General features: G+C 39.7%; 1 protein-coding gene across 1 annotated transcript in view; it reads left to right on the top strand.

Moving 5' to 3' along the window:
- LOC127575517 (contactin-associated protein-like 5) overlaps nucleotides 1-16,398 on the top strand; it is a 611,376-nt gene that overhangs the window by 98,303 nt on the left and 496,675 nt on the right. The window contains exon 4 of the mRNA XM_052025454.1: nucleotides 6,898-7,045. Coding sequence (XP_051881414.1) covers nucleotides 6,898-7,045 — 148 coding nt within the window. The remainder of the gene's footprint in view (nucleotides 1-6,897; nucleotides 7,046-16,398) is intronic.

The raw sequence follows: 16,398 nt of genomic DNA, 5'->3' as shown, positions 1-16,398 counted from the left end.
TCAAGAAATTATGGATCTGTATTCCCAGATCCCTTTGTTCTACTGCACAGCTCAGTGCCCTACCATTCACTGTGTAAGCCTTACCCTGGTTTGTCCTCCCAAAGTGCAATGCCTCACACTTGTCTGCTTTTATATGTTATGAATAATGTTATTGATTTTAAACTACCTGAAGTAACCGAATGAGCCACGTAGTTCAGGGAATAATTAGGAATGGGCAATGGATGTCAGCCTTGCTGGTAATGTCTGCATCTTGTGAATGAATAACTAAAAACATTCCTATAGGATCCAATGTGTGCATGGAGTTACTAATGGCATTTTTGGATCAATAAAAGTCAAAAGTCAAAGTCAAAGTCGAGTTTATTGCCATATACATAAGCACATGTATCCACAGGTGCAATGAGCAACTTACTTGCAGCAGCATCACAGACACATAACATCAGATTAGCAGCATTCACAAGAAAAACATAAAAGTAAACATAAATTATACACAATTTTTACAAGAAAGAACACAGCTAGAACCAAGAAAGAACACAGCCAGTCCATTTAGTACAAAGTGATCAAAGTGGTGATTGTGTTGTTATACTGCATTGATTTAGGGTTGTGCCAGTTGGTTCAAGAACCGAATGGTTGAAAGAAGTAGCTGTTCTTGAACCTGGTGGTGTGGGACTTCAGGCTTCTGTACCTCCTGCCTGACAGTAATGCTACTTAACTAAAGTCATTATAAGTTCTCACCCTGCAACTATGAAAGAAAGGCATCACTTCAGCAACGGAATTACAATTCCGTTTTCGATAGTATAATGTCCCATAACTCTGCAGCTCAGCCAGCTTACTGTGAGGGAGATAAGATGGCAGATACATGACAAAATACTGCAAATGCACAGACATGTCAAGAGAAAGCTGGGATAACATTTCATTTGCAACCTTTCATTAACACTGAGTCTACTGAGAGGTCGTAGGTGAACTGTTAACTTCCCTATCTTTTTATTTCAGATGGCAGTACTCTGCACCTCCAGTGGTTTCTTCTTTTCATCTTTCCCTGTGTTATGTGTAGCAGGGTTTTTTTGTTTCTCTTCCTCCTCTTCAAACTGCAGTTTGTAAATTACTGAGTTGCTGATCAATGACATTGAGTAGCTCTTAAATTTACAAAGTGAAAATTGAACATCTTTAAACAGACATGGGACCAATTTCAAAGGTATTGCAGGGATTTTTCATGGTATTGCTCACAGTTTAAGGCCAATTGTTTTGGGATTGCTTCAAGTAAACCACAAACATACAGAAATAGAAGAAAAAAATACCAGTACTGCCTTGTACAAACTGTTACTGCTTTTCATTGAAGAATAAAAATACATTATTCTCTCACTTGTGATGAAGAGATTCAATATTACCTTAAGTAAATTTCTACATTAATCATGGATAAGCTGGTTATACATGACTAATGTATTATTAATAATTAGACATGCATTCAGTTATAGTCCCTCCAAATACTTCCTTGATTATAGTTGTACATCACAATAATTGAACCACCATACCCTTGTTTGGTGTAATAGTAAAGTACTCAAAATGCAAGGTTTTGCATAATATTCCAGACAGTACAAAGCTACTGCTCTATTTTCTGCATTATAACAGCTCTCTGTGGAAGTCATGCTACTTTCTCTGAAGCAGTATGAAAAGTAAGAAATTAAATTCAGTTTCAACATTCAAAATGAACTCAAAATGACAAAGTAAAACAAAACTATAGGAAAATACTGTGGAAGGTAGAATTCTGCAAGAAGAACAGAAATGCTGGAAAATGTCCATAGGTCAGGCAGCAGAGAGAGACAGAATTTTAGGTCGATGATCTATTCTCTGAGCTGGGAAATGTTAGAGGCAAACTATGTTGTATTATGCAGAAAAAATGCAGAGGAGAAGGAAACAAAGGAAAAAGCATGTGATAGTGAAGAATACAGGAGAGATAACGATAGAAGTGATGAGAACATGAGGCAAAGGGTATTGGAATATGTTGAAAGTGTTTAGCTGAAGATGAAAATTGGCATTAATGAATAGAGATCAATGTAACCAGTTGGGCCTCAAGGAAAACATTGAAATCCTATTATAGGTAAAGTTATAAACCACTGAACAATCACTCATGCACATTAAGCAAAGCATGGTTGAGAAACTGCAAGAGTTATTTGCCTAGAAATTCATTCCCGATCGCCTACACCCAGGTGAGAAGGAAAACAAAAAGCAATAAAATTAAAATAAATTATTAACGTTCACATAAAATTGTATTTACTCTCCAGAAATTGTTTTTTTATGCTTTCAGCACTTTGATTAAATCCTTAGTTTTAATTCAATAGTCAGGTACCCTCTTTTCATCTGCATGTCTATTGTAGTGCAAACAAATTGGATGTTCTGATCAGCTTACTTGCACTCGATGAGATTGGAAAATTATTCAGCCTGCAGATAATTTAATCATGTTTCACCTGACTGTGAGTTCTAAGTGCAAGTATAAAAAAAATCCTGACCTGTTTAACATTTCTAACAAAAGGCAAAGTGTTATGGCTGCATAATGGTTATGTTAATGGGTTAACAGTAAAATACATGGGTTATTGATCTAGGGACATGAGTTCAAATCTTGTTGTAGTAGCTGGGATAAACAATCTGGACCATATTGCTTTTATCATTGATATTGACCATGAAACTAGCAGATTATTATTAAAATTTAAACTGCTCTTGCTTCGTCACTCAACTGCCTTCTTTTTCCAAAGATACTGCCTGACTTGCTGGATGCTTCCAGCATTTTCTATTTTTATTTCAGATTTCCAGCATCTGCATTTTTTTTATTTTTCTCTTCACTGAGTCTGGCCTCGATATGACCCCAGACACCCAGGACCATGATTATGAATGTTCAGGGGAATTAGGGATGAACTTGCCAGTGACATCCACATCCATCAAATCTAATACAAAAGCAACATTTTCTTTCCTCATCAGCAATTGCTAATGCCAAATAACACAAAAGAAATTAAAACTGCAAAAAAAATCAATCACATACTGAAGAGTTTGAGACATAATATGCCCCTTAAGTATTCTAAAGTCAATTCTTGGCCAAATTAGCCTTGGTTTTTACCCCACTCTCTTCCTATCTTTTGTCACAAGCATTGAATGGGTGTTATCATTTTGACTGCCCACAGCACTCAGCTCCCTGCTTTCAGTATAACCAACTGCTGGGTGAGGAACACAATGAGCAGCTAAGATTCTAGCACCACTTAGTGTAAGCCATCAAACACAATTTCCTACTCCTGTGACCCACTGCTGAGGTATATTTTCATAAACACTATCCATTACCTGATACTTTCCACCAAGCTCTCTCCAACCATCATCACTTTTCATGGCCCTTATTGGTGTACGAGCCCAGACTGTGAGCATTAAAAACATGTAGGACATTCCTACATTATAAATATAATTACATTTCAGAAATAACACACAACCTCTGGTGGAACTCAATGGATCTGTATGAAGGGTCTCGACCTGAAACATCAACTGTCCATTTCTCTTCATAGATGCTGCCTGACCTGTCAAATTCCTCCAGAATTTTGTGTGTTGCTCTAGATTTCAGCATCTGCAGAGTCTTGTGTCTACATTTCAGAAGTACCTCTTTAACTAGAACTTGAGGTTCTTCAGGATGCTTTATAAATGCTATGATGATGAGACCAGGTCAAAGGTTGGGTATACTATAGCAAGTGAATCATCTCCTGACTTCATGAAGACCTTCCACCATTTACAAGGCATCATTCAAGCAGCGAATATCTAGATGATTGTAGCTTCAGTACTTAGGAAGCTTAATACTATCCAGGAAAAAGCCACTGATTTGATAGGCACACCATCTAACATTCACTCCTTCCATTACTGGTGTACCTTGTCTATAATGTGCACCACCAACAAAATGTACCGCAGTTATTTGCCTAGACTACTATGCTAGCACGTCCCAAGCCTATGATCCTTACTACCTAGATGGACAAGGGAAACAAGACATTGGAATACCACCATCCAAGTTCCCTTCCAAGTTACACATCATCCTGACATGGATATTTATCACCATTTCTTCACTGCAATTGGGTTTAAATCCTTGAACTCCCTACCCAATGGCATTATGGGACGACCTTCACCAGCAGTTCATTGGATGGCATTCTGGTGCATCTAAAAGAGCTGTTTCCTCACAATGCCAGTGATCCTAGTTCATTACTGGCCTCTGGTACTGTGAGTATGAAATTTGCATGTTCTTGTGCGTGGGTTTCTTCCAGGTTCATTCAGATTTTCTTCCCACATCCCAAAGACATGAAGGTTGTTGGGTAAAATGGCCATTCTAAATTACTCCTAGTGGACAGGAAAGTGGTAGAAATTGGGGGATGGATATGTGAGGAGTAAAAATTATAGGGAAATCTTTTGAAGATGGTAGCATAGCGGTTATCGTAACGCTATTACAGGGCCAGCGATTGGGGTTCAATTCCTGCCGCTGTCTGTTGGGAGTTTGTACGTTCTCCCTGTGACTGCATGGGTTTCCTCCGGGTCCTCCAGTTTCCTCCCACATTCCAAAGACATATGGGTTAGTCGGTTAACATGACCAGCGTGGACTCATTGGGCTGAAAGGGCCTGTTACAGTGCTGTATAAATAAAGTTATAAAGTTTTAATACAATAACCCTGTGAGCCAGCATGAACTCAGTGAGCCAAATGGCCTCTTTCTATGCCCTAAGATGGAAATATTTTTCTCCTAACCAACAGCTCACAGGACCAGACCCAGTTTTGAGACCAAGCAATCCTGTCTGACTATTCTTCTAAAGCTGAAGATATTGTTCAATTATGAGTGCTCCACTATTGATTTCAGCCATTCTGTCACTGACCTGCACTTACCCTGTGTATCACGAAGTCTGCAGGGCTCAATGCTGTACGTGTTAGTACTCCTATTATGTTAAAATTAGGTCTTGGAGGGCTCTCCCTTGAGCTGAATATCTAGGCTTATTTATTAAAAGATTCAATTACTGAAACTTTGCAAAGGAACGTGAGGGGCAACTTCTTCACCCAGAGGGAGGTCCATTTACGGAATGAGCTGCCAGAGGAAGTGGTTGAGACAGGTACTTTGACAACATTTAAAAGACACTTGGGCAGGTACATGAATAGGAAAGGTTTAGAAGGATATGGGCCAAACACAGGCAAATGGAACGAGCTTGGATGGGAATCTTGGTTGGCATGGACCAAAGGACAGTTTCCGTGCTGTATAACTCTATGACTCTATGACTATAGGCAATATAGTAGGCAAAACATTGGCCTGGACATGGAAGGGAAACATTAGCATCTTTGTTGCTGAAATTTTTCCACATAACCTTCAACAACTTTGGCATTCCATCATGCATATAGAAAAGTGGGAATCCCAAAATTCCGGGCAGCAGTTTGCTGCTGTTTGCCATCTGTGCTCTGACACTCATGTATTTCAGCATGGGAATGCAATACTTCACTTATTCCCCACTGTTTACAGTAATGATCCCAACAAACATCCTGTGGCAATAAGACCTGTCTCAGAGAGTGCTTCTTATTCACTTCAGTGGAGGAGAAAGGCCACAAGGGACTCTGTCATGTATTAGTAAATTCAGACTTGTTAAATTGATCATTTTTACAGGTTTTAGGATTTTTAATTTTATTTTAATTCTTTAACAGGCTTTATAAATTTTAATACTCTTTCATTGTTCTTAAATGTCAGAAACACTTGTAATATTTAAGAAACTAAAAGCAAAAAAAACTGCAGATGCTTGAAATCTGAAATAAATGCTCAACAGGCCTCTGGATAAAGAGGACCAGAGTTAATGTTTTATATCAATAAACTTTAATTAGAGAAATTCTGATCAATCATTCTGATGAATTATTAGCAACCTGAAATGTTAAACCTGGTTCTCTCTTCACAGATACTGCCTGATTGATTGAGTATTTCCTGCATGTTCTGTATTTATTTAATGCTAAGAATAACCTTTTTCAATGCTCCTGACCCACATAATTCACAAAAAACAGTGACCAACATCTATAAACACTTAAAGAACCAAGCTATTGGTAACTCATTTTCAGTACTTGGTGGATCACTGCACTTTGGATCATTTCATCTTGTCCAAGAAGAGATCAGGAAAGAGAAGAAAGAAAAACGTGTAATTAAGCAGTATGGTTTGTCCCCAGAAACATCAGGCTTCCAAGAGTAGTCTAAAACCAATAAAATACTTTTGAAGCATAGTTACCTCCGAAGTGTAGGCAGCCAATTTGTACACAGCATACTCCTACAAAAAATAAGGTGATAATGACCTTAGGGATATTATACGATGGATGAGTATTGGCCAAAATGCCTCAGAAAATTCATGCTCATTTTCATATTTGTTCCAAAGGAAATTTGCAGCTTACCTGAGGACAGTTGAGCTCAGGCTTTAATACCTCATGGAATGATGGCACCTCCTGCCGTGCAGCACCCCTTCAGCAACACATTGCTGTGTCAACATCATATCTGGAGTTGGATTTTAAAAGAGAAAGCTAAGCTTGCATTTATGTATCACCTTTCACAACACTTTCAGAACATCACAAAGTTCTTGACAATCAGTAAAAATACTCTTGAAGTGGAGTCACTGTTGTAATGCAAGAAATGCTGCAAGCAATTTGTGCACAGCAAGCTCCCACAAACAACAACGTGATAATGACTACGTAATCTGTTTCTAATAGAATCCGTAACCCTTTGACTCAAAGATGGGAGTGCCATTCAATGAGCCATATCTGGCTAAATATCCAGCTTAAATATTGTAGCTAACTACAGATCTTGTCTCTCTTAAATCAGTCACAGGGCATTATTGCTTCCCGTCTGATTTGCTTTATCTCTTTCTCTCCCTCAATAGGCTTTTGTAGGAAATTCCAACGCTGATGGTGTTGTGCGACACAAATTGGAGCATTCCATTAAAGCCAGACTCCTTCGCTTCATTCCTCTTGAATGGAATCCACTTGGTAGAATAGGAATGAGAGTTGAAGTTTATGGATGCTCATACAGTAAGTACAAGCTTACAAAGAAAAGGTTTTTGTTCTTAAAATTGTCCATCTCAAGTTGGACAGAGTTACTACTAAAATGAGAAATTCTGACACTTAATAGTTCACTATTGCAAAGTTTCAATATATCGTCCTGGTGACAATCTTATAGAATGTTCATTGAATTAGTGCGATGCGATTGTAATGGAGGTCAATGAAAATGAAGCAAAAATCTTTATCAACTTTGCTATCAGTTATAAAATCCGATTTATGTTAATTCACCCTGAAAGCAAACTGTTATTAAGCTAACTACGAATTCAACTCTTATAGCTTTACAGCTGCAACAACTGAATGGGACTCGATTGGGTGGGGCATCTTGGCCAGTTGGGCCAAAGGGCTTGTTTCAGTGCTGTATGACTCTATGACTCTATAAATGAAAGGAATTTGCATTTGGAACATAGACCATAGAACACTACAGCACAGTACAGGCCCTTCGGCCCACAATGTTGTGCTGACATTTTATCCTGCTCTAAGATCTATCTAACCTTTCCCTCCCACATAGCTCCCCATTTCTCTGTCATTCATGTGTCTATCTAAGAGTCTCTTAACTGTCCCTAATGTATCTGCCCCCACAACCTCTGTCGGCAGTATGTTCCACGCACCCACTACTCTCCGTGTAAAATCTTACCACTGACATCCCCCATGCCTTCCTCCAATCACCTTAAAATTATGTCCCCTCGTGTTAGCCATTGTTGCCCCGAGAAAAAGTCTCTTACTGTCTGACTGTAATTTATTTAGAAATTATGTCAAACATAGAAACATTCTGCATCTTTTTTTGAAAGGGGAGTGTAACTGGAAGCAGGTTGTAAACAAGTCAATTTCAAGGTTCCAAGGAAGATAAAGGGTGTCTGGCATCATCAATATCAGATCATTTACATCCAGACTGCTGATATCCAGAAATCGAGGGAAGCAGCCAGTTAGTTATACCTGGGCAAGTTAAAGCTGCGAAGCTGGGGTTGGTAGTGTGGGGTAGAGATGGAGAGCAGTCAAATTGTTTTATGGATTGAACATTGAGTGCGGCAGAGACCAGATTTCAACTGTGAAGCTCAGAACCACATTGAAAAGCAGAATGCAGGCCAATACATGTTTGTATTCCAGGACAAAGTACGGTAGCAGCAATCCAGAGGCCTTGCCAAATGATTGGAAGGGACCCATTCAAATCCCACCATGACTACTGGAAAATCTAAATGCAATAATAATTCAGCGTATTGTGAAAACCCATCTGGTTCACTAATGTCCTTCAGGGAAGAACATTTGTGAATCCGAGACAGACTGCCCTTCACATGACTCCAGACCAGGAGCAATGTGGTTAATTATTATAATAAGAGCAGATGCCAGAAACATACACCATCAGACAGCATCTGTGGGGAAAAAAACAGTTAACCTTTCAAGTCTGAGACCTTTCTTCAGACCTGTAATGTTAGCTGTTTCTCTATCCACTGGTTCTGCTTAAGCTGCTGAGCATTTCCAACATCTTCTGGTTTAATTTCATTTTACAGTGTCTGCAGATTTTTCTTGGGTTTTCATTACTGGTTAACTGTTAATTACCCTCTGAAATATGCCCATATAGTAAGTATCTCACTTCGTGGGCGGTTAAGGCTGCCTAATTAATGCAGGAACTACCTATGACATTGACATTCTATTAACTAATTAAAAGGAACATTTCACAGACCACCGGACAGGCTTGGGGCATGTAGTAAAATGTTGTCTGGTGGATTGCTTCTGTCCCTGAGTAATGTTGAGGTCCCATAATGAAGATTACTTATTTTGGCAGCACGGTAGTGTAGCCAGGGGCAGGCATGGTAGTGTAGCAGTTAGCATAACGCTATTACAGCGCCAGCAACCCAGGTTCAATTCCGGCTGCTGTCTGTAAGGAGTCTGTATGTCCTCCCCATGTCTGCGTGGGTTTTCTCCGGGTGCTCCAGTTTCCTCCCATATTCCAAAGACATACAGATTAGGGAGTTATGGGCATGCTATGTTGGCACCAGAAGTGTGGCGACACTTGAGGGCTGCCCCCAGAACACTCTATGGAAAAGATGCATTTCACTATGTGTTTCAATGTACACGTGACTAATAAAGATATCTTAAATCCTATCTTTTGCTCTTTCAGATTTTGAATATAATTATCCTTGTATTTTGTTGTCATTTTGCAGAATTCCCAGTTTTTCTTGATATCTAAATGGGTTTCTTCTATAAGTATATCATTATATCATTATTAACTTGTACATTACCACATTGTAAGTGGCAGAAAAAAATTGTCATCATTTTGTTATGTAATATTAACAGTGAAATTGCTTTATAAACCATCGTGGTCATAGTCACAGAGAATGCTGTTTGTGGTTTGGTCAGTTCGGCATGGACTAGATGATCCGAAGGGCCTGTTTCTGTGCTGTAGTGCTTTATAACTCCATGACTCTTTGAGTTATTGTGGTGTGGGAGGTGCACTGTATAACCCAAATGAAGTACTGCATCATGTATTCATGGTTCTAGTACCAACCCTCCTATGAGGCGTCAGATCCACAAAGAGATTGTAATAAAAAGAAAATAAAATCAAAAGAATGATCATTAATAAGTTCAGTTGAGTCTGTGGTCAACGCTGAACTCTCGGATGCTGATGACAGGGGACTCGGTGATGGTTATGCCACTGAAGGCCAAGGGTAGGTGGTTAGATTTTCACTTGTTGGAGATTGTCATTACCTGGCACTTTTGTGGTGTGAATGTTGCTTAGCACTTAACAGCTCATGCCTGAATTTTGTTTTTAACCTTGTGTTGCATGCAGGTATGTCTGTTTCATCTACTGAGGAGTTGCAAATGGAATTTAACAGAATCCCAATCAGATTTATTATCACTGACTTATATGACATAAAATTTGTTGTTTTTCAGCAGCAGTGCATTGCAAAGACGTAAAGTTACTAATAAATTAATCAAATAAATAAATAGTGCAAAAAAAAGGAATAACAAGGTAATGTTCATAGGTTCATGGACCATTCAGAAATCTGATGGCAGAGGGGAACAAGCTGTTCCTGAATCATTGAGTGTGGGTCTTCAGGCTCCTGTACTTCCTCCCCGATGGTAGTAACGAGAATAGAGCATGTCCTGGATGGTGAGGGTCCTTAGTAATGAATACCTCTTGAAGATGTCCTCAACGGTGGGGAGGATTGTGCCTGTGATGGAGCTGGCTGAGTCTATAACCCTCTGCAGCTAACATTGTGCGGTCATTAGTGAACATCCCTAACTTCTTGTATTTTGATGAACGGAAGGTCATTGAAGAAGCAGCTGAAGATATTTGGGCTTAGCCCATCAGCCCGTGGAACCCTTGAAGTGCTGACCTGAGGCTGGGATGATTGTCCTCCTCTAATCATAACCAATTTTTCCCTGGGAGGTATGATTCCAATCACTGGAATGTTTTCCCCTTGATGCCCATTGACTTCAGTTTTACCAGAGCTCCCTGATGCCACACTCTGTCAAATGGGGTCTTGATGTCAAGGGCCACCTCACTTCTGGAGGTCTACTCTTTGGTCCATCTTTGGACTAAGGTTGTGATAGGGTCTGGAGTCAAGTGGTCCTGGTGAAATCTAAACTTGGCATTGGTGAAGAGGATATTGGTGAGCAAGTGCCACTTCATGGCACAGTTACTGATGGCTTCTACCACTATGATTGAGAGTAAACTGATTGGACAGTACTTAGCAAGACTGGAATTATCCTATTTTTTGTGGAATTCATGGTAGGATACAATCTCATGCCTCTGGACCAATAGTCCATCTTCTGTTGACTGGGCCAGTGAGTTAACCACTACACAATAGTAGTGCAAGAACAGAGGTGAGGGTCAATCATGGCTAAGGAGAGCAGATGCTTCTTTGTGATTCCAGTTTTACTTAACCACCAATAATAAGGAAGAAAATTCAAGAACCATATCTGGTTCCATCAGACATTCATTCCAATACTTGAATAACATTACAGGCTTGTGCTCTCTGGAGTTCAGAAGAATGACAGGTGACTTGATTGCATCAAAATACCCTGAAAGGGTTGACAGGGTAGATGTTATGAGAATGATTTCCCTGGTGAGGGAGCCTAAAATTAGGGAGCATTGCCACAGGATAAATGGTCAGCCACTTAAGACAGAGGAAAACAAGAATTTCCTCTCTCACAGAGTTTTGGATCTTTTGAATATTCTGTTGCAGGAAACTGTGGAGACTTCACATTAGTTTGAGCTGACATTTGTGGGAGAGATTGGGTATGAAGAGTGGTGCACAGCTAATTATATTATCTCTTAAAAAGGCCACTGTAGTTGCTTTCAAGTGTTGACGTTCATTATGTATGAGAATGATGTATGCATGCTTGACTAAAAGCTTCAGTGATAGACTTCAGAGTCAAGGGATTTAAGAAACCCATCCTGGTGCAATGCTTTCTACAGATAAACAGTTTCTATTGCAGAGAGTTAATTTTAGGAAGAATATACAGTCACAAGCTTATCACCACCAAGATCCGATTTGAAGCTTCCTCACAAACAGGTTAAATGCAGTCATATCAAATGCAGTTATGTCTATGTCTGATGGAGGAAAATGGCCAAGAGATATGTGCTGAATTATCAGCATAAGTTCTGTGTTGTTAAATTTCCAATTGTAGTTTCACTTGCCCTGCCACCTGTTAGGTATTAGTTTATTACCATCACATGTACCGAGATACAATGAAAAGAGTTTATTTGCATGCCATTCAGACAGATCATGAGTACATCGAGGTAGTAAAAATAAAACAGAGTGTAGACAATACTGTTACAATTACAGGATGTAGACAATACTGTTACAATTACAGGATGGGTTTCCTAAGTGCAGAGCAGGTAAACAAATAAAGTGCAAGAATTCATCTTTAGTGTATGAGAGGTCCATTCAAGAGTCTGATAACAGCAAGATAGAATCTGTCCTTGAGTCTGGTGGCACTTGCTTACAAGCTTTTGTATCTTTTGCCTGACAGGAGAGGGGAGAAGTGAGAATGACTGGGGTGGGAAAGGTCCCTGATTATGTTGACTGATTTCCTGAGGTAGCGGGAAATGTAGACAGAGTCATTGGAGGGGAGGCTGGTTTACATGATGGACTGGGCCACGTTCGCAACTCTCTGCAGTTATCTTTGTCCCAGTTGGCATCTAGGGAATAGAATTCCTATGCACTGCAGCAACCCACTTTCTATGGAGTATGGGAAAGAAGTCCTTTCAGGGCATGTGGGGTGTTATATAGTGCACAACGCCTTGAGCCTCAATTTTGCAGCAAAGGACCTACTACTAAATGATCTGTGGCCCTCCTTTCACTCCTCATGAATATGTATTTGTAGAAACCATTCAATTCCAAACACATCCAAAATAGTTGCAGACGACACAAAGGTCGGTGGTGTTGTGGATAGTGAGGAGGACTGTCGAAGATTGCAGAGGGGCATTGATAGGATGCAGAGCTGGGCTGAGAAGTGGCAGATGGAGTTCAATCTGGAGAAGTGTGAGGTGGCACACTTTGGAAGGACAAACTCCAAGGCAGAGTACAAAATTAATGGCAGGATTCTGGGCAGTGTAGAGGAACAGAGGGATTTGGGAGTTCATATCCTCAGATCCCTGAAAGTTGCCTCACAGGTGGATAGATTAGTTAAGAAAGCTGATGGGATGTTAGCTTTCATAAGTCGTGGGATCGAGTTTAAGAGCTGTGAGGTAATGATGCAGCTCTACAAAACTCTGGTTAGACCACATTTAGAGTACTGTGTCCAGTTCTGGTCACCTCATTGTAGGAAGGATGTGGAAACGTTGGAAAGGGTACAGAGGAGATTTAGCAGGATGCTGCCTGGTTTAGAGAGTATGCATTTTGAAGCGAGACTAAGGGAGCTAGGGCTTTACTCTTTGGAGAGAAGGAAGATGAGTGGAGACATGATAGAGTTGTACAAAATATTAAGAGGAATAGATAGAGTAGACAACCAGCGCCTCTTTCCCAGGGCACCAATGCTCAATACAAGAGGGGATGGCTTTAAAGTAATGGGTGAGAAGTTCAAGGGAGATATCAGAGGAAGGTTTTTTACCCAGAGAGTGGTTGGGGCATAGAATGCGCTGCCTGGGGTGGTTATGGAGGCAGGTACATTGGTCAAATTCAAGAGATTGCTAGATAAACATATGGAGGAATTTAAAATAGGGGGATATGTGGGAGAAAGGGGTTAGATAGTCTTAGGCGAGGTTTAAAGATTGGCACAACATTGTGGGCCAAAGGGCCTGTATTGTGCTGTACTGTTCTGTGATTCTATGACAAGACTTTTGTAAACTCTATCAGTCTTTCCTCCTGGCACCAGTTTCTCATATTATTTTCTCATATTAATATATTCACAGTTTTATCGAAACAGAACACCAGGTGCCCCACCAGTACACCAGTGCAGTGTGTACTCATAAACAGTAGTCTTGTTCAGCCCCCTGCTGTTGCTTGGAAGAAGCCTGTGGCAAAACAAAATATCTGTATGTTTTTACATTACTTACTGTTAATGGAATAACATTACTCTTAGATGGCAAGTTTGGTTTCATGAGTCAGGAATATTTATTCTCAGGATCTTCCTTTAGCCAATGTTATCTGACCCTTCACTATTCATTGAGATTATTCAAGGTTTTTTCTGTTAGTATACAATATACCTGAAGTTAAGGTGGATGCTAATGTCCTCCCTGTCAGGTTTTCGCTACCAATTGTCCTTTCTGTATGTAGCAAAAGCAAAATCTCAGAATCACCCTTGCTGCTGTATGGATTGGAACAGTTCAGTTGCTATTTGTGCTCCCTGGTTGTACCAATACATTAACTCCAATTTTATAGTTGGCATCACAGACATATTTGCAATTAACAAAGCCTTACAAAGGTAAAATAAAAGAAAATAATTGCAATAACCTGGCATGCCAATACTCCATCAAGGTTAATGTAACACAATGTCTTTGTCTGAGCTGGTATCTATGACGTCAAAGCCAACACTGTCCCTTTACCTCGCCTCACTATCACATAGAAGGTGCGGACGGTGAGAGTTCTGGAAATTTCATAGCACTTGTGAACACTCAGTTTCCTGATGGTATTAGTTTAACTCTATTCAGAGAAGGGCTGCAAGGTGGAATCATAAGTGGATAATATTCAAGTTGAGCCCAGAGCTGTTGCCCAGAGGAACCCTGTGACAGAAACAGTTGAATGTTGTAAGATAAAAATGAAACACCTGCATTTATATTTCACAACCTTTCCATTGTGTTCCACCTGACAGTTATTGAACTACTTTAAGATGTGTTGTCACTATTGTGGCTGGGGAAACATTTCAGTCAGTTCGTGGACAATAAACTCCCATAGGCAGCAATATGATAATGACCAGACAATCTTTTTTAATAAAAGCAGAAAATTCTTCATACTTAGCAGATGAGGCAGCTGTGGAGAGAGAAATGGGGTTAATGTTTCATGTTGGTGAAAGGTTTCCACAAATGCTGGGTACCCCAGCATTTTTTTGTTTATTGTTCACTTTTTTTTTTGTTTATTGCACGGTAGTATTGTGGTTAGTGTAATGCTTTACAGCGCCGGCGACCTGGGTTCAATTCTGGCCGCTGCCTGTAAGGAGTTTGAATGTTCTCCCCGTGTTTGCGTGGGTTTCCTCCAGGTGCTCCGGTTTCCTCCCACATTCCAAAGACATACGGGTTAGGAAGTTGTGGGCATGCTATGTTGGCGCCGGAAGCGTGGCGACACTTGCGGGCTGCCCCCAGAACACTCTATGCAAAAAAGATGCATTTCACTGTGTGTTTCGATGTACATGTGCCTAATAAAAATATCTTATCCAGCAGGTATGCAGTTCTTTTGCTTTTCAATAATCTGTTTTAATGTGTTGAGTGGATGGTTAAATATTTGGCAGAACCTGTTCCTCTTCACCTTTAATTCTACCTGGGAGAGTTCACTGGAGAATTCAGTAATAACTGAAAACCAGCACTCATGATGCATTGGGTGATAGCTGAGACTTCTGCATCATCTAATTCGAACCTGTAGTCCACTGATATTTGGACAAGATCACCATTCGCGAAAGCTAAAACTGATATCGGACACACATAGCAAAAGAAGAACCTGTTCCATGGAGGCTGACTCAACTGTGATCTGCTTTACTTCTGTCACATTCTCTCTCCAAATGTTCAACTCACATTTTAAACAAAGAATCCGATATATTATTGAAATACTGACATGGAAATGGGACAGTTTATTTATTTCATAATGAGAAAATTATATTGGGTGTATCTTTATTGGATGTAGCTGTAACCTCTGAAAGGAATTCAATTCTGAGGGAAGATATTGAGTTGCTTCAAATGCTTCCTTCCTTTGAAATCAAAGTAACTTTGGCTGCAGACAATTTCAGGCTAAAGCTATTTCATTTTCATACTAACAATCACACAGTGAAATATTACTTGTATACATGCACAAAAGAGCCCTGATTGCCCTCATTTTATGGTGACAATTACCTTTATGTTGAATGTCAAGTTTTGTGAATTTAATAATGATTATTTCTCTGATCTACTTACCTATTATTAGAATTTTTTTGGTGGATCTGATGCCTCTTGGAAAAGGTGGCACTTATGACCATGACTATATCATACCTTGAATTTCTTTGTAAAATTCTGTAGATGATTATCATTTTGGCAGTTTAAAATTCAGAGGCTGTGCACTGATTTGAATTAAAAATATTTCTTTTAAAATTCAAACTTACAAAGTATTTTACAAAGGTGGATATATTAGATCTCTTCTGGATCTTTTAGTTTGGTTTGTGTTTAACTGAACCATTTGCCCTATTTCTGCTGCCGAACTCAACAGCTTTTACGATAGAATTGCAATGTTTGTTCTGAGTATCATTGGCTGAGAGGATAAAGCACCCAGGGGTTGGAGTATAGATCACTGGCCAGTGAAAATGCTGCCAAATGAGAACACAATTGAGCTGTGTTGGGATGCTGCTCTGAGTGATACTGACAGAAGCGAGTATGGTCAACAAGTACTTTACAAAGATATGGAGTGGGAAGTGATGCCTGTCTGTGGAGCTGAACTCCCACAGTTGGATAGATCTCGTACAGTCAGAGAGACAGAGAACATTCTAAAACAATTGATTCAGCAAGAAAGTCACTGGGTATCAAAGCTGGGATATTCTTAATGTTTATTTAATATGAAATGAGATATTTTACAATTTATGCAAAGATTACTAAAAAATAAATCAAAGAGGTGATGGAATTGTCCATTTAGTTGTGTGAAAAATTCATCATGCTGCATTAAATGACAAAGTAATTTCCAGTATACTGTCTACCGGTCTTC

This window comes from Pristis pectinata, chromosome 1 (assembly GCF_009764475.1).
Source record: "Pristis pectinata isolate sPriPec2 chromosome 1, sPriPec2.1.pri, whole genome shotgun sequence".
In the NCBI taxonomy this organism is placed as follows: domain Eukaryota; kingdom Metazoa; phylum Chordata; class Chondrichthyes; order Rhinopristiformes; family Pristidae; genus Pristis; species Pristis pectinata.
Note: the sequence above shows the minus strand (reverse complement) of the source record. Positions and strands in the feature narration are given on the sequence as shown.